The sequence below is a fragment of the Piliocolobus tephrosceles genome, chromosome 7 (genome assembly GCF_002776525.5).
Source record: "Piliocolobus tephrosceles isolate RC106 chromosome 7, ASM277652v3, whole genome shotgun sequence".
NCBI lineage: Eukaryota > Metazoa > Chordata > Mammalia > Primates > Cercopithecidae > Piliocolobus > Piliocolobus tephrosceles.
The window spans coordinates 75,009,143-75,028,495 of NC_045440.1; the positions used below are offsets into that span (position 1 = coordinate 75,009,143).

A 19,353-nucleotide genomic window follows, 5' to 3' on the forward strand; every position below is an offset into this window, starting at 1 on the left:
CTTCCTTCCTTCCTTCCTTCCTTCCTTCCTTCCTTCCTTCCTTCCTTTTCTTTCTTTCTTTCATTCTTTCTTCTTTCTCTCTCTCTCTTTCTTTCTTTCTTCTTCTTTTTTGAGACAGAGTCTTGCTCTTTCATCCAGGCTGGAGTACAGTGGCATGATCTCGGCTCACTGCAACCTCTGCCTCCTGGGCTCAAGTGATTCTTGTGCCTCAGCCTCCCAAGTGGCTGAGATTATAGCCATTACTTCTTTGAATAAACTTTCTGTAGTCTGTTCTCTTTTTCTTCCACTTCTGGAACTCTCATAATGCATATATGGTTCTGGTTGGTAGTATCTCACCATTACCTTAAGTTTTCTTCACTCTTTTAAATTATTTTTTCCTTTTGCTCCTCTGATTGAATCCTTTTGCAGTGATCTGTCCCTGAGTTCACTGATCCTTTCATCTACTTGGTCTAGTCTGCTGCTGAACCCCTCTAGTGAACTTTTTTAGTTCAGTTATTGTGTTCCTCAGCTCCATGATTTCTTTTTCTTTCTTTTCTTTCCTTTTCTTTTCTTTTCTTTCTTTCTTTCTTTCTTTCTTTCTTTCTTTCTTTCTTTCTTTCTTTCTTTCTTTCTTTCTTTCTTTCTTCTTTCTTTCTTTCTTTCTTTTTGAGACAGCATCTTGTTCTGTCACCTAGGCTGGGGTGTAGTGGTGCAATCTTGGCTCACTGCAACCTCCGCCTCCTGGGTTCAAGCGATTCTCCAGCCTCAGCCTCCCAAGTGGCTAGGATTACAGACACATGCCACCACGCCCAGCTAATTTTTGTATTTTTTTTTCATAGAGATGGGGTTTCGCCATGTTGGCCAGGCTGGTCTAGAACTCCTGACCTCAGGTGATCCACCTGCCTTGGCCTCCCAGACTGCTGGGATTACAGGCATGAGCCACCATGCCCAGCCTTCAGCTCCATGATTTCTGTGTGGTCTTTTAAAATGTTTTCTTTCTTCTTATTGAAGTTCTCACTGCATTCATGTATTGTTCTCTTGACCTCAGTGAGCATCTTTATAAGAGGTATTTCAAATTGTCTGTCAGGTAAATCATATAACTTCATTTCCTTAGCATAGGTGAGGAAGATGTGTCTTGCTCCTTTGTTTGAAACATCTTTGCCTGATCTTTCATTTTCCTTGTTTCTCTGTTTGGCATCTGCACATTACAAAGCAGACATCTCTTTCAGTCTTCACAAATTGGCCTCACAAAGGAACATAACCCACACCTATTGTTGTGGGAATCAGGAGGATGAGAGAGACCTCAGGGTAAAGCAGGAGGATCTTTATTGAATGCACTCAGACCCAGCAGACTTAACATCTAAAAACTGGGCCCAGAACAAAGACAGCACTTGACTTTTATACGCACTTCTAAAAGGGGGTAGGCTAGCTTGAAGCAGGCTTACAGTGGCACGAAAGCAAGGATATAGAGGCAGAACAATTAATCAAATTGTGACAGGTTCATAACTCAGGATTACACATGACCATTGCTATGCAACCCAGATGTCTGTTATCTAGGTTTTGCTCAAAAGAGCCTTGCAGTGGTTTATCTCATAATCTTCACCATGGTGCCCAGATGGCTATAGTTCAGGCCTGCTCAGGCTTCTCATGACCTTCACTGTACTTCTTAAATAAAACAGAATACTTGAAGTTACTAGTTACAGAGAGCAAGAATCTATAAACTCATACCATAAAAGAAAGGAAAATTTGTTTTTCCTCTCCCTATGTTGAGGGAGTGCTGAGCACATTCCTTTGTGTCCTAGCTTCTCAGATAGTGTTTATCAAGACTTTTCCTGGGGCTGGGCCTTGCCTGCTACTGCCTTTGAGATGAGTTGGCCTAATACGGGAAAGCTTATTTCTTTCTCTTTTTAATTTTATTTTTATTTTTCTTTCTTTCTTTAATTTCCCACTTCACTATTAGCCTGGTTGGAGATTCTGGGGTCCTCTACCAACTCTTTCTCACTTCAGGGAGATGCAGGCAGCTGTGTTTTTTTTGTCCACCTATTCTGTGCTGAGCCAGAGATGGGGTGGTGGAGGGAACTGTGGCATCTACCAGCCCAAGCTGTTGTCTCCATTCCCCTGCCAGGCAGCTAGACTATGCCAGACCTGTCAGAGCTCTAGGACTGATGAGAAAGATGTAAGTGTTTTGGGGATCCCCAGAGAAGTTGGGGTGCTGGATGCACGGATTAACTCTCCCTCCCCAGGAGAAAGCTGAGAACTAAGATTTTTCATCTGCTCGGTCTGTGCTGAGCAGAGGGGAGGATCAATGCTGCCTATCTGCCCAAGGCACTGCCTTTATTCTCCCCTGGGTGGTAGACTGTGCCAGACTCATCAGAGCTCTAAGACTGGCAAGACAGAAGCCAGTCCTCTGGGGAGCCCTCGTGAAAAAGTTGGGGTTCTGGACATGTGAAACAACTTCTTTCCTCCCAAGGGTGGAGCTAGGAGCTGGGGGTGGGGGGTCTCTTCCTGATTGTATAACACCACACCAGGGTAATAATCTCTGTTTAAAGAATGTCCCAAGTCTCCCTACTGGCTTTGTTGAATCTGGTTTTGAGTTCTCCTTGGGTGCAGGAGTCTTTCAAGTAGTTTGATTTCTCACAAAGGGAATTTTTCTGTAAATTGTTGTGTTAGTGGAGGCAAGAAGAGTTCAGGGCTTCTGATTCTGCCACGCTGCTGATGTCATTCCTCTGGGGAGACATTTTCAAGCGTCATCAATTTTTCTTATTTTATGATTTTAATGCAAAATTAATCTTAAAAGGCTGATATCCAGAATACTATACTTATTAGAGATGATTTGTAGTAATTTATTGACATTATCTTTATTGCTTTTAGATAAAATACAATACCCAATTTCAATTAATGTTAATCCCTGCATAGAATTGAAGGGATCCAGAGGATTGTTGCACATTTTCTACATTCCAAGTAAGTCCAAATTTTTGCTTTTATAGACCAATCAAAAGAGTTAAGAAATATCAATGATAAATGATTGTGTTTCAAATATACTTGTGTTCATTATCTATTGCTATATAACAAATTACCATGATCTTTGTGGCTTAACACAGTGCACATTTATTATCTCATCATCTTTGTTGATCAGTATTCTGGGCATGGCTTACCTGTGTCTGCTTCAAGGTCTACCATAAGGCTACAATCAAGGTGTTTGCCAGGCTGGAGTCCCTTCTGAGGCTCAACTAGGAAATATATACTTCTAAGCTCATGTAGCTGTTGTCAGTACTCAGTTGTTAGTATTCAGTCCCTTGATGGCTGTTGGCCACCGTCAGTTCCTTACCACATGGGCATTTTCAATACAGCTACTTGCTTTTTCAAAGCCAGCAAGGGGGACAGTCAGCTAACTAGGCAAAATTTACAATCTTATGTAGCATAATCATGGAAGTAACACTCCATCAACTTTGTTGTGTTCTATTGGTTAGAAGCAAATCACTAGGCCAGCCCATATTATTGGGAGAGGATTACACAAGAACATGTGGGTAGAAATGGAAATAACTTCAGATGTCCAATAATTTTACAGGTATATCCTTTGTCAATCATTAGGTATAAGTAATATTGGGTTTCCATTAGTGAAAGATCTGTGTGTGAGCAAGCCAGGACTTTAAAAATTTTTAAAGATGGTCTTTCTAGAGAAAAATACAGTAATAATGTGATGACAGAAGGCAATGTGTTTTGTTTTGCTTTGTGTTGTATCTTGGTTTTCCTGTCTCTGACTCTGCTTGTTATCAGCTTAGAAAAAACTAACACAGGTGGGGTGATAGCATGGGGCTGTATCTCAATCTCTGTGCAGATACAAACCTTTTTCTTCTCCTACCAGTTACCCAACATTGCTTATTGCCTGTAAGCTCTGGAATCCCAGAAAACTTTAGTTTTAATCTTTATCATCATCATTATCACCATATTCACATCCTAGTTTAGATTTGGAGCTTGTTTTATATTAATGCTTTACAGAGTAGTTTTACATAAACAAGCTTAAACATTTTCCCCCTGATATTAGTTATCTGGCTTACTAGAAAAATGAAAAACAACAACAACAAAATTCCCAAAACTGAGAACCCAGGAATGATAGACAATAAACTTGTGTTTTAATTTTCATGATTCTAGTTGTTCAACCTGTTTTTTTGACACTCCATATCTGCATTCATTTATTCACTAAAAAATGCTTAGTAAATTATAAGTATCGTGCTAGGCACTGTGAATTCATTGATAAGATATTCTCTCTCTCTTTTTTTCTTTTTCTTTTTTGAGATGGAGTCTCTGTCTGTTGCCCAGGCTGGAGTACAGTGGCATGATCTCAGCTCACTGCAGTCTCTGCCTCCTGGGTTCAATCCATTCTCCTGCCTCAGCCTCCTGTGTAGCTGGGATTACAGGCACCCACCACCATGTCCAGCTGATTTTTGTATTTTTAGTAGAGATGGGGTTTCACCATGTTGGCCAGGCTGGTCTTGAACTCCTGACCTCAAGTGATCCACCTACCTAGGCCTCCCAAAGTGCTGGGATTACAGGCGTGAGCCACCGTGCCCACCCAGTAAGACATTCTCTTGATCTTCAGGAATCCATCAGTGCAATAGGAGAGACAGATCTGCAGATAGTACGGTATAAGTGAAGTGATAGGAATACAGCTTAGTGACAGCACAGAGCAAAGGATGATTAACTCTATTTCCTCCAATTTCCTGGCCAAGGATAAAATAAATAATCTAAAGTTTTGCTTGGCTAAGGCTCTACAGTTTCTTCCTTTTTCCTAGATTCTGTTTTCTGGTCTGTTGGCAGGTTTTACCCCTACACATTTGCCATAAAGGATAATTTACATAATGAGTAATCTCACTTTCAATTGAATCCCTTCCCCTTACACACAGGAAACAGGTTGTATCTTTCCAGGCCAAGATAATAAGACAGTACGAAATCATTTAGAGTTCTCTGAAAAGCAGACACTAAGAAGGAATTAGGCTAGAGAGTTCTTGGAGGAAACACCTGTGAACAATAAAGGAAGCCAGAATAGGCTAGGAGAAAATTCAGATTGGGGTGCAGCTCTGATACCTTTGAAAAGACAGTAGGGAGGAAGGAGAATTAAGTAGGATAACCCTCAGACCAGAATGCATCCCTGAGACACTCTTTTATTTATTTATTTATTTATTTATTTATTTATTTATTTATTTATTTATTTTTTTTTTTATTTTTATTTTTATTATACTTTAAGTTCTAGGGTACATGTGCATAACGTGCAGGTTTGTTACATATGTATACATGTGCCATGTTGGTGTGCTGCACCCATCAACTCGTCAGCACCCATCAATTCATCATTTATATCAGGTATAACTCCCCAATGCAATCCCTCCCCCCTCCCCCCTCCCCATGATAGGCCCCAGTGTGTGATGTTCCCCTTCCCGAGTCCAAGTGAGCTCATTGTTCAGTTCCCACCTATGAGTGAGAACATGCGGTGTTTGGTTTTCTCTTCTTATGATAGTTTGCTAAGAATGATGGTTTCCAGCTGCATCCATGTCCCTACAAAGGACGCAAACTCATCCTTTTTTATGGCTGCATAGTATTCCATGGTGTATATGTGCCACATTTTCTTAATCCAGTCTGTCACTGATGGACATTTGGGTTGATTCCAAGTCTTTGCTATTGTGAATAGTGCCGCAATAAACATACGTGTGCATGTGTCTTTGTAGTAGCATAATTTATAATCCTTTGGGTATATACCCAGTAGTGGGATGGCTGGGTCATATGGTACATCTAGTTCTAGATCCCTGAGGAATCGCCATACTGTTTTCCACAATGATTGAACTAGTTTACAATCCCACCAACAGTGTAAAAGTGTTCCTATTTCTCCACATCCTCTCCAACACCTATTGTTTCCTGATTTTTTAATGATTGCCATTCTAACTGGTGTGAGATGGTATCTCATTGTGGTTTTGATTTGCATTTCTCTGAAGGCCAGTGATGATGAGCTTTTTTCATGTGTCTGTTGGCTGTATGAATGTCTTCCTTTGAGGAGTGTCTGTTCATATCCTTTGCTCACTTTTTGATGGGGTTGTTTGATTTTTTTCTTGTAAATGTGTTCTTTGTAGATTCTGGATATTAGCCCTTTGTCAGATGAGTAGACTACAAAAATTTTCTCCCATTCTGTAGGTTGCCTGTTCACTCTGATGGTAGTTTCTTTTGCTGTGCAGAAACTCTTTAGTTTAATTAGATCCCATTTGTCAATTTTGGCTTTTGCTGCCGTTGCTTTTGGTGTTTTAGACATGAAGTCCTTGCCCATGCCTATGTCCTGAATGGTACTACCTAGATTTTCTTCTAGGGTTTTTATGGTATTAGGTCTAACATTTAAGTCTCTAATCCATCTTGAATTAATCTTCGTATAAGGAGTAAGGAAAGGATCCAGTTTCAGCTTTCTACTTATGGCTAGCCAATTTTCCCAGCACCATTTATTAAATAGGGAATCCTTTCCCCATTTCTTGTTTTTCTCAGGTTTGTCAAATATCAGATGGTTGTAGATGTGAGACACTCTTGGCCTGGGCAACATAGGGAGCCCCAGAGCAGATGCCTGTCGTAAGAGTCCCATGACAGGCAGGAGTAGTCTGGCTCTAGGGTCCTTGCAGTGCTGGATCATTATAGGAGCAGCCTATGAGAGGGTGGCCTCTGGCTGAGTGCTGAGATAGATGTGAAGGTGCGGCAGCTGCAGACTGTCTGCCAGCTACTCTCCTCACAGCAGTTGCTTTTGAAGGGAAATTTGAGGAACATATCTCGATGGCCATCACAAATGTTTTATTATTTCTCACTAAATATGACATTTATGTAACAAATTATATTAATTCATCAACACAATAATTATTCAGTCACATTTTTATAGCACAATTATGACCTGAGTTTCTATAGAATATTCTATAATGTTGGTATAAAGTGTGAGGCCACATTCATGGAAATCAACCTTATTTTTATGACCTTATTTCTACTTGAATTCGGAAGGAGATGCAAGTACAAACTTGAACCAAAAATAGGTTGAGAATAGAAATGATATCTTTTGAGACGTCATAGCCTTGCTAGTAAATTATTTGTATATTATTAACTGATTGACAAATAAAACTAGAGCATAAGCTTCCTTTAAGGTTATTTCTGGAAGTTCCTGGAATTGTCTTTGGTAAGATAAAAAACAGTCCTCTTATATACCACATGACAGCCACCATGTTTCTTTTCTTTTTTTGAGACGGAGTCTTACTCTGTCACCCAGGTTGGAGTGTAGTGGCGTGATCTCGGCTCACTGCAGCCTTCGCCTCTCAGGTTCCAACAATTCTCCTGCCTCAGTACCCCTGGTAGCTGGGATTACAGGAGCCTGTCACCGCACCCAGCTGATTTTTGTATTTTTAGCAGAGATGGGGTTTTGCCATGTTGGCTAGGATGGTCTCGAACTCCTGACCTCAGGTGATCTGCCCACCTCAGCCTCTCAAATTGCTAGGATTATAGGCGTGAGCCACCGTGCCCAGCCCATGTTTCTTGTCCCTCACTCCAACACCCACATGGACATCCCTAGCCTGCTGAGCCCCAAAGTTGTGTCTCACTGTTGCCATTGTTCATGTTCTTAACATGACCACAGGGGTGTCCAAGGCCAAGGAGTTTCTCACAACATAAACTATTGAGTTGTCAAAGCAGGACTTCCTTTCCTGGAGTTATTGAAGACTGGAATCATGCTGTGTTTCACGAAGAAATGGAAGAAGGTTCTTTGCCCTGCATTGTCACTGGACACCACAGTGGCACTGTCTTGTGCTTCTGTGTCTCCAGGAATTCCTTGTGAAAACTGTCTTTCAACTTCTACACACAGCCCTGCTTTTGGAGAAGTTCAAGCCCAAGTCCATGGAGTAGGCCATGGAATCATTGTTTGAAACAGACCCCATGATATTCTTCTCCACACCCTACCCTGAAAGTTGAGAAGTGAAGACAAATTAGGAAGGGTGGTGGTGCTTCAGGTTCAGAGCAATGAGGGCCTGCATGAAGGCAGCACGGTAATGGGGATGAAAAGGAGATTAGAAAGATTTACTAGGACTGGGAATTCTAGTGCCAATTTGGTGATGAAGAGGAGGAAATCATTTTTAGATCTGTTGGGTAAGGTAACTGGGCAAAATTTGAGTAGAGATATTGAATAAATACATGGGAACAATGCTCAGGAGAAAGGTTGAGACTAAAGTTGATTTGAGAATTGTCACCTTATGTGGTACTTGGTCTGAGAGAGTGTGCAGAGTGAAAATTGAGGAGAACTGAGGCTAGAACCTGGAGAAATCTAGGAGTCAATGAAATAGACTGAGGGGGAGGAGTCAGAGAGATTGGAGGACACCTGGAAGAGAGTGGTTTCACCAACACCAAAGAAGGTTTAGGGAAAGAAGCAGGCAGTTCTATTAAGCATAGCCAAGTTCAAATTAAAGGTAGAAAAGTTGTCCTTTGATTATGGTTATAATGAGTCATGGTGATCTTACTAGGAAAATATTTTCAGTGAGGTAGTGGTTGCAAAATTGTTTTCATTATGAAAAGGATTGTGCATCATTTTTGGCCGGGCACAGTGGCTCATGCCTGTAATTCCAGCACTTTGGGAGGCTGAGGCGGGTGGAGCACAAGGTCAGGACTTCAAGACCAGCCTGTCCAAGATGGTGAAACCCTATCTCTACTAAAAATTAAAAAAATTAACTGGATGCGGTGGCAGGCACCTGTCATCCCAGCTGCTTGGGAGGCTGAGGCAGGAGAATCGCTTGAACCTGAGCAGTGAAGGTTGCAGTGAGCCAAGATTATGCCACTGCACTCCAGTCTATCTCAAAAAAAAAAAAAAAAAAAAAAAAAAAAAAAAAAAAAAAAAAAAAACAAACAAAAAAAAAAAAAAAAAAAAAAAAAAAAAAAAAAAAAAAAGAAAGATAAGAAAAGAAAAGAAAAAGAAAGAAAAGGATTTGTGCATCTTTTTCATTTGGGCCAACTGAATAAGTTGGAAGAGTTGAGAAAAATGCATTGATTACTGGAATTTTTCATGGTAGTTGGAAATAGGGGGATCATGAGGAAATTAAAAAATAGCCATATATTTATTTTTCATCAAAAGATTCTATTTTATTCTCAAGAACTCTTTCATCAGAACTCCTAGAAAGTTGACTATCCCACTGTCTTTTCCCTTTCTTTTGTTTTGAATTTTCTAGCAGAACCATGACTAGAACTAGACATTTTATGTCTTTATTTCATTGTTTTCTCTATGAAGTTATGAAGGCTCTTCTGTTTTTAGGCAGAGCATGCATAGTTTTACCGTGGAACATTGTATTTGATTATGATTTACTAGTTGCCCTCTCAGAACTTCAGTTTTCCCATCTGCAGAAGAAGAGTAATAATACCCACCTTTTAAATAGTTGTGATGATTAAATGAAATAATGTAAGAAAAGCACAGGGCCCCTTTTAACTATACAATAAATGTTAATTATTACGTATAAAAGAATCTACTATTTGAGGACCTAATGAGATTTTTTTCTTTTAAAGGGAGAGATTTAAAGCAATTATATTTCAATCTCTATATAACTGTCAACTCCATGACTCTTCCAAAGCGCAAAGAAGTTATTTGCCGAGGATCTGACGATAGTTATTCTTTTTGCAGAGCTCTGAAGGGAGGTAAGTGTTTAATTCATATTACTTTTAGAATAGGAAATAATTCCTTATGAAAATTAAATACATTGAAAATGAAAACTTCCTTTTCTGGTAATAATTCTTTTTCTATCCAAAGTTTTTACTTTTAGCAGCTTAAATAGCATTTTATAATTATGTACTTGAATTGTTAAGATGACACTTACATGATTTGTATTGTTAATATTTTTCATAGTAACCCACCAGATTTTCTATACAGTCATTGGTTTCTTCAGTGACTTCTGCCTTTATGTTCCTCCTTGGAATTATTTACAGAATAATAACATCCAGAAATTAGGAACGTTACAGAGATCTTGCATCAAGGGATAAAAAATTAAAAAAAAAATGAATTTAAAAAAAGGAATTACCACTTTAAAACTATATTCCAGCTTTTCCATTTACCAGCAATGTGACTTTCAGCATGTTATTAATATTTAACCTTTCTTGGCCTCATTTTCCTCAGCTGTAAAATGGGGAAGAAAAACACATCATACATAGTTTTAAGAATTAAATTAGAGAATGTGTGTAAAAGAAAAAAAAAAAAAGCCTAGTTCAGTGTTCAGTACAGTTCACTAAGATATGACTCTTCTACTGTGTCATGCTTTCTCTTTGAAAAAAAAAATTCCCTTAGCAGATTACTGTTTTTTTTTAAATTGTGCATTTCTTTTGCACAACTGTTTTACAGTTATTTTACACAATCTCTGTGGGATTACACTGATATTTTACCTGAATCTTCAAAGTTTCTCTTTCTTGAGACCTCAGAGGTGTCAGACTCAAGTCAGCTTGTTTACTTCTTCTCTCCCTCCTCCCACTTTCTTCCATAAACATCTATTGAACCTAATTTGAGCAAATCATGATTTAGGTTCTGGTTATCTGAAGTTGAATGGTAGGATCTCCTTGCTCAGAAAGTCACTCTGGGGAAAACTGGATTGCCATATGCAGAAGAATGAAACTGGACCCCTATCTCTCACCACATTCAAAAATCAACTCAAGATGGATTAACAACTTAAGCATAAGATCTGCAATTATAAATATACTAGAAGAAGCCTAGGGAAGATTCTTCTGGACATTGGTCTAGACAAAGAATTTGTGACAAAGATCTCAAAAGCACAGGCAATAAAGACAAAAGTAGACAAAATGATTTAATTACATCAAAAAGCTTCTGCATAGCAAAAGAAATAATGGAGTGAACAGACAGTCTGTAGTATATGAGAAAAAATTCACAAACTATTTATCCAACAGGGTACTAATATTCAGAATGTACAAGGAACTCAAATAACTCAACAACAACAACAAAAACAACTGCATTAAAAAGTGGGAAAAGTGGCCGGGCACAGTGGCTCATGCCTGTAATCCCAGCACTTTGGGAGACTGAGACAGGTGGATCACGATGTCAGGAGTTCTAGACCAGCCTGGCCAACATAGGGAAACCTTGTCTCTGCCAAAAATACAAAAATTAGCCAGGTGTGGTGGCGCGTGCCTGTAGCCCCAGCTACTTGAGAGGCTGAGGCAGGAGAATCCCTTGAACCTGGGAGGTGGAAGTTGCAGTGAGGTGAGACCATGCCATTGCACTCCAGTCCAGGTGACAGAGTGAGACTCAGTCTCAAAAAAAAAAGAAAAAAAAGTGGGAAAAGGACATGAATGGATACTTATAGATACTTTTCAAAAGAAGAGATAGAAATGGCCAACACGTATATTAAAACATGCTCAGCATCACTAATCGTCAGAGAAATGCAAATTAAAATTGCAATGAGATATCATCTTACCCCAGCCAGAATGGCTATTCTTAAAAAGATGAAAAGTAACAGATGTTAGCAAGAATATGGAGAAAAGAGAACTCATCCACTTTTGGTGGGAATGTAAATTAGTACAGCCTCTATGGAAAGCACTATGGGGATTTATCAAAGAACTAAAAATAGAACCACCATTCCATCTAGCAATTTCACTACTAGGTATCTACTCAAAGGAAAAGAAATCAATACATCAAAAAGATACCTGCACTCATATGTTTATTGCACTAGTCACAATAGCAAAGATATGGAGTTCACCTAAGTGTCCCTCAACAGACGAATGGGTAAATAAAATGTGGTATATTTACACAATGGAATATTATTAAGCCATTACAAAAATGAAATCATGTATTTTTCAGCAACATGGACGGAACTGGAGGCCATTATCTTAAGTGAAACAAACCAGGCACAGAAAGTCAAATATTGCATGTTCCCACTCGTAAGTGGGTGCTAAAAATGTGTACACATGTACTAGAGAGTGGAATGATAGTGAAGAGTTGGAAGGGTGAGGGGGTGGATGATGCAAAATTAGTTAATGGGTATATGTTACTTGGGTGATGGGCACCCTAAAAGCCCTGACTTGAACACTACACAACCTATGCAGGTAATGAGATTGCACATGTACCTGGTAAATCAGTATATAAAAAAAAAGTCACTCCATTCTGGGAAATACTGTCACAAAAACAAAATTTACAATAAAATTACATGTAATTTTAATTTCATTACAGGTGTGAGCCATTGCCATACAATAAAATTATATGTACATATAATTATACTAAATATAATTTTATTGTAAATTAATTGTAAAAAAGTATATGTAAATAACATATAGTTCTATTAGCAATTTTAGCAACTATATAGTTACTAAATAACTGTGGCAGAAAAACTGGGATAAGGTGTTTTTTTTTTTGAGAAAAGATCTTGCTCCGTCACCCAGATTGGAGTGCAGTGGTGCAATCATAGCTCACTGCAGCCTCAAACTCCTCAGCTCAACTCATCGTCTAGTCACAGCCTCCTGAGTAGCAAGGACTACAGGCACAGGTCACTATGCCCAGCTAATTTTCTTTTTTTTTTTGAGTCAGAATCTCACTCTGTCACCCAGGCTGGAGTGCAATGGTGCAATCTCAGCTCACTGCAACCTCCATCTCCCGGGTTCAAGTGATTCTGCCTCAGCCTCCCGAGTAGCTGGGACTAAAGGTGTATGCCACCATGCCCAGCTAATTTTTGTGTTTTTAGTAGAGACAGGTTTTCATCATGTTAGCCAGGCTGGTCTCAAACTCCTGACCTCAAGCCATCTGACCTCCTCGGCCTCCCAAAGTGCTGGAATTACAGGTGTGAGCCACTGCACCCGGCCGTAATTTTAAATTTAATTTTATTTTAATTAAAAAATAGAGATAAGGTCTCACCTTATCTTGAGCCCAGGCTGGTCTTGAACTCCTGGGCTCAAGTGATCCTCCTGCCTCAGCCTCCCAGAGTGCTGAGATTACAGGTGTGAGCCATTGCTCCTGGGCATTTTTAAATTTTTTGTAGAGACAGGGTCTCACTATATTGCCCAGGCTGGTCAGACAAGCCTTCAATAGAGTATTTTATTAGAGTCTTGAATCTGAAAGCATCAGAGAGTGATGGGGAAAAACATTCCCTGGAGAGGAAACAGCATATGCAAACGCATTTAGTCATGAAAGAGTATGGTTTATTTGGAGAGTAGTTTTTTTGTAGTTGGAGCAGAATGTGCTTGTGGGGAATTGCTGGAGATGAGCCTAGAAAAGGGGGCAGTGTGAGCATATAAGTCATGCGCAAAATATTGGCCTGTATCCTATAGTCAGTGGGCAGGGATGACCCACTAAGATTTCCATTTTTGCAGATAACTAGCATCCATATGGCAGGAGGTGGGGGTAGGCTGAGGCAGGAAACTTGGGTGGAAGGAAGAGCATCCAGGAGGCTCTGTGAGAGACCATGAAGGGTGAACATCACGTTCACCAGGGAGCCAGGGAGTAGCAGGCAGGAGATGAAAGAGAGCGTTTTGGGAGACAGAATAGGCAGGATACACTGATTTAATGTGGCAGGCAAGGATTAGGTAAGATCAAGAACCTCTTGGGCTGGGTGCCTGTAATACCAGCACTTTGGGAGGCTGAGGCTAAGAGTTTGAGGCCAGCCTGGGCAAGGAGGTGAAACCCCATCTCCCAAAAAAAAAAAAAAAAAATTAGCTGGGTGTGGTGGTACCAGCCTTTAGTCTAGCTACTTGGGAGGCTGAGGTGGGAGGATCACTTGTGCCCAGGAGGTCTTGGCTAGCTGTGATCCACCATTGCACTCCTGACTCAAAAGAAAAGAAAAGAAAAGAAAAGAAAAAAAAAAAGATAAAGAAAAAAAAGCACCACACTTGAGGGCCAGTGACTAGATGTATGGAAGTGCTATTATCTGAGATGATGTGTACAAAAGAACAGGCAGGTTTTTTTTTTTTTTTTAAGGGAAACATAATGAGTTCTGGCTTGGACATGTTAAGCTCAAGGTAATTTTGGAACATTCAAATAAACATGGCCATCTGGCAGCTGAGTATGTGGGCCCAGAACTTAGGACTTTCTGATTTAAGAAGCATTGACGTATCAAGAGTCCCTTGAAATTTGGAAGTCAAATTTGTAAGTACCATACATATCTATGTTTAAAATAATTTTCCTTTTGGTTGTTATAAAAGTTATACATCTTTATGATATGATATTTAGAAAATATGGACAAGCAATTATAAAGTAAAAGTTACCCATAATCTCACCAGTTTTTACACACACACACGCACACACACATATATATATCTGTTCCTTTCAAAAACACATTTATGAATCAATAGATGGATATTTCAAAGCATCTTAAATTTAATAAGCCTGAGCTGGGCATGGCAGTTCATGCCTGCAATCCCAGCACTTTGTGAGGCCAAGGCAGGTGGGTTGCTTGACATCAAGAGTTTGAGAACAGCCTGGACAACATGGTGAAATGCCATCTCTACCAAAAATACAAAAATTAGCTGGGCCTGGTGGCTCATGACTGTGGTCCCAGATACTTGAGAGGCTGAGGCGGGAGGATCACTGGAGCTTGGGCAGTAGAAGCTGCAGTGAGCTGTGATTGCACCACTGCACTCCAGCCTGGGCAACAGAGCAAGATCTTGTTTAAAAAAAAATTCATAAGCCTGTAAGTTCTGTTACCGGGATTTTGCTGGGGCTGCTGTTACTAAGTACCATAAACTGAATATCTTAGAAAATCAGAAATTTATCATCTAACAGCTCTGGAGTTCAGAAGTCTGAAACCAAGATAACGAGGCCATGCTTCCTCTGCAGGAGCTAGGCATGGATCTGTTCCAGGCCTCTCTCCTAGCTTCTGGTGGCCTATGGCATGTCTTGCCTTGTAGATGGCCATCTTTTTCCCGGGGCCCTTCACTGTGGTCTTCCCTCCTATGTGTTCCTATCTCAGTGTCCAAATTTCCCCTTCTTAATAACGGATATTGGACTAGGGCCCACCCTAATTACCTCATTTTAACTTGACTGTCTGCAAAGATCTTGTTTCCAAATAAGGTCATGTTCATAGGCACTGGAAGTTAGGGCTTCAACATATCTTTTTGGGGGACACAATTCAATGTACAATACCATCTGAGGCTCGGATCCCGCTCCCTGCATAGTTGCCAGGAAAACTAGACTGGACCATGAGTGAGCTGCATGGATACCTTTTGGGAAGAGGAGAGGAGAGCCTAAGAAGGGGTTCTGTTTTCCCTCGCCCTTCCTAAGTTCCCTCTTGCCTTCTTCATTGTGGGCAAAGCTTCAAGCTAACTTCCTAAGAAAAGAATGGAAGGGTCCATTCCAAGATGGCCGAATAGGAGCAGCTCTGGTCTGGAGCTCCCAGCGTGATTGACACAGAAGATGGGTGATTTCTGCATTTCCAACTGAGGTACCTGGTTCATCTCATTGGGACTGGTTGGACAGTGGGTGCAGCCCATGGAGGGTGAGCCGAAGCAGCACAGGGCATCGTCTCACCCGGGAAGTGCAAGGGGTCAGGGGATTTCCCTTTCCTAGCCAAGGAAAGCTGTGACAGACTGCACCTGGAAAATTGGAACACTCCTGCCTTAATACTACACTTTTCCAGTGGTCTTAGCAAACAGCACACCAGAAGATTGTATCCCGCACCTGGCTCAGCAGTGAGCCTTGCTCACTGCTAGCACAGTAGTCCAAAATCGAACTGCAAGGCAGCAGCCTGGCTTGGGGAGGGGCGTCCACTATTGCTGAGGCTTGAGAAGGTAAACAAAGTGGTGGGTAGCTCGAACTGGGTGGAGCCCACCGCAGCTCAACGAGGCCTGCCTGCGTCTGTAGACTCCACCTTTGGGGGCAGGGAATAGCTGAACAAAAGGTAGCAGAAACTTCTGCAGACTTAAATGTCCCTGTCTGACATCTCTGAAGAGAGCAGTGGTTCTCTCAGCATGGTGTTTGAGCTCTGAGAACGGACAGACTGCCTCCTCAAGTGGGTCCCTGACTCCTGTGTAGCCTAACTGGGAGACACCTTCCAGTAGGGGCTGACTGACACCTCAGACAGCTGGGTGCCCCTCTGAGACAAAGCTTCCAGAGGAAGGATCAGGATCAATATTTGCTGTTCTGCAGCCTCTGCTGGTGATACCCAGGCAAAGAGGTCTGGAGTGGACCTCCAGCAAACTCCAACAGACCTGCAGCTGAGTGTCCTGACTGTTAGAAGGAAAACTAACAAACAGAAAGGAATAGCATCAACATCAACAGAAAGGGCATCCACACCAAAACTCCGCCTGTACGTCACCATCATCAAAGACCAAAGGTAGATAAAACCACGAAGATGGGGAGAAACCAGAGCAGAAAAGCTGAAAATTCTAAAAACCAGAGCGCCTCTTCTCCTCCAAAGGATTGCAGCTCCTCACCAGCAACGGAACAAAGCTGGATGGAGAATGACTTTGGTAAGTTGACAGAAGTAGGCTTCAGAAGGTTAGTAATAACAAACTTCTCCGAGCTAAAGAAGGATGTTTGAAACCATCGCAAGGAAGCTAAAACCCTTGAAAAAAGATTAGATGAATGGCTAACTAGAATAAACAGTGTAGAGAAGACTTTAAATGACCTGATGGAGCTGAAAACCATGGCATGAGAACTTTGTGATACATGCAGAAGCTTCAGTAGCCGATTCGATCAAGTGGAAGAAAGGGTATCAGTGATTGAAGATCAAGTTAATGAAATGAAGTGAGAAGAGAAGTTTAGAGAAAAAGAGTAAAAAGAAATGAACAAAGCCTCTAAGAAACATGGGACTATGTGAAAAGGCCAAATCTACGTTTGTTTGGTGTACCTAAAAGTGATGGGGAGAATGGAACTAAGCTGGAAAACTCTCTTCAGGACAGTATCCAGGAGAACTTCTCCAACCTAGTAAGGCAGGCCAACATTCAAATTCAGGAAATACAGAGAACACCACAAAGATACTCCTTGAGAACAGCAATCCCAAGACACATAATTGTCAGATTCACCAAGGTTCAAATGAAGGAAAAAAATGTTAAGGGCAGCCAGAGAGAAAGGTCAGGTTACCCACAAGGGAAGCCTATCAGACTAACAGCAGATCTCTTGGCAGAAACTCTACAAGCCAGAAGAGAGTGGGGGCCAATATTCAAGATTCTTAAAGAAAAGAATTTTCAACCCAGAATTTCATAATCAGTCAAACTAAGCTTCATAAGTGAAGGAGAAATAAAATCCTTTACAGACAAGCAAATGCTGAGAGATTTTGTCACCACCAGGCCTGCCTTACAAGAGCTCCTGAAGGAAGCACTAAACATGGAAAGGAACAACCAGTACCAGCCACTGCAAAAACATGCCAAATTGTAAAGACTATCGATGCTAGGAAGAAACTGCATCAAGTAATGGGCAAAAAGACCAGCTAATATCATAATGACAGGATCAAATTCACACATAACAATATTAACCTTAAATGTAATGGGCTAAATGGTCCAAATAAAAGACACAGACTGGCAAATTGGAAAAAGAGTCAAGATCCATCAGTGTGCTGTATTCAGGAGATCCATCTCACGTGCTGAGACACACAGGTTCAAAATAAAGAAATGAAGGAAGATCTACCAAGCAAATGGAAAGCAAAAAAAAGCAGGGGTTGCAATCCTAGTCTCTGACAAAACAGACTTTAAATCATCAAAGATCAAAAGAGAAAAAGAAGGCCATTACATAATGGTAAAGGAGTCAATTCAACAAGAAGAGCTAACTATCCTAAATATATATGTAGCAAATACAGGAATACAGATTCACAAAGCAAATCCTTAGAGACCTACAAAGAGACTTAGACTCCCACATAATAATAATGGGAGACTTTAACACCACTTTGTCAATGTTAGACAAATCAACAAGACAGAAGGTTAACAAGGATATCCAGGATTTGAACTCAGCTCTGCACCAAGCAGACCTAATAGACATCTACAGAACTCTCCACCCCAGATCAACAGAATATACATTCTTCTCAGCACCACATCGCACTTATTCCAAAACTGACCACATACTTCCAATGGGAGTAAAGCTCTCCTCAGCAAATGTGAAAGAACAGAAATCACAACAAATTGTCTCTCAGACCACAGTGCAATCAAATTAGAACTCAGGATTAAGACACTCACTGAAAACTGCACAACTACATGAAAACTGGACAACCTACTCCTGAATGACTACTGGGTAAATAACGAAATGAAGGCAGAAATAAAGATGTTCTTTGAAACCAATGTGAACAAAGACACAACATACCAGAATTTCTGGGACATATTTAAAGCAGTGTGTAAAGGGAAATTTATAGCACTAAATGCCCACAAGAGAAAGCAGGAAAGATCTAAAATCAACAATCTAACATCACAATTAAAAGAACTAGAGAAGCAAGAGCAAACAAATTCAAAAGCTAGCAGAAGGCAAGAAATAACTAAGATTAGAGCAAAACTGAAGGAGATGGAGACAAAAACCCTTCACAAAAATCAATGAATCCAGGATCTGATTTTTTGAAAAGATCAACAAAATAGATAGACCACTAGCAAGATTAATAAAGAGGAAAAGAGAGGAGAATCAAATAGATGCAATAAAAAATGATAAAGGGGATATCACCACTGATCCTACAGACATACAAACTACCACCAGAGAATACTATAAACACCTCTACACAAATAAACTAGAAAATCTAGAAGAAATGGATAAATTCCTGGACACATACACTCTCCCAAGACTAAACCAGGAAGATGCTGAATCCCTGAATAGACCAATAACAAATTCTGAAATTGAGGCAATAATTAATAACCTACCAACCAAAAAAAGTCCAGACCCAGATGGATTCACAGCCAAACTCTACCAGAGGTACAAAGAGGAGCTGGTACAATTCCTTCTGAAATTATTCCAATCAATAGAAAAAGAGGGACTCCTCCCTAACTCATTTTATAAGGCCAATATCATCCTGATACCAAAGCCTGGCAGAGACACAACAAAAAAGACAATTTTAGACCAATGTTCCTGATGAACATTAATGTGAAAATCCTTAATAAAATACTGGCAAACCAAATCTAGCAGCACATCAAAAATCTTATCCACCAAGATCAAGTTGGCTTCATTCCTGGGATGCAAGGCTGGTTCAACAAACACAAATCAATAAACATCATCCATCATGTAAACAGAACCAAAGACAAAAACCACACGATTATCTCAATAGACGCAGTAAAGACCTTCAACAAAATTCAACAGCCCTTCATGCTAAAAACTCTCAATAAACTAGGTATTGATGGGACATATCTCAAAATAATAAGAGTTATTTATGACAAACCCACAGACAATATCATACTGAATGGGCAAAAACTGGAAGCATTCCCTTTGAAAACTGGCACAAG

General features: G+C 40.3%; 1 protein-coding gene across 2 annotated transcripts in view; it reads left to right on the forward strand.

Annotated features, from left to right (window-relative positions):
* LY96 (lymphocyte antigen 96) overlaps window positions 1-19,353 on the forward strand; it is a 38,911-nt gene that overhangs the window by 10,475 nt on the left and 9,083 nt on the right. Inside the window, exons 2-4 of one of the 2 annotated variants that reach the window (XM_023184092.1) lie at window positions 2,851-2,940; window positions 9,529-9,657; window positions 13,925-14,440. In XM_023184092.1, the coding sequence (XP_023039860.1) occupies window positions 2,851-2,940; window positions 9,529-9,657; window positions 13,925-14,040 (335 nt within the window). In that variant the 3' untranslated portion in view covers window positions 14,041-14,440. Of the gene's footprint in view, window positions 1-2,850; window positions 2,941-9,528; window positions 9,658-13,924; window positions 14,441-19,353 lie in introns of those variants that run through there. The other variant, XM_023184091.1, reaches the window with a different exon arrangement.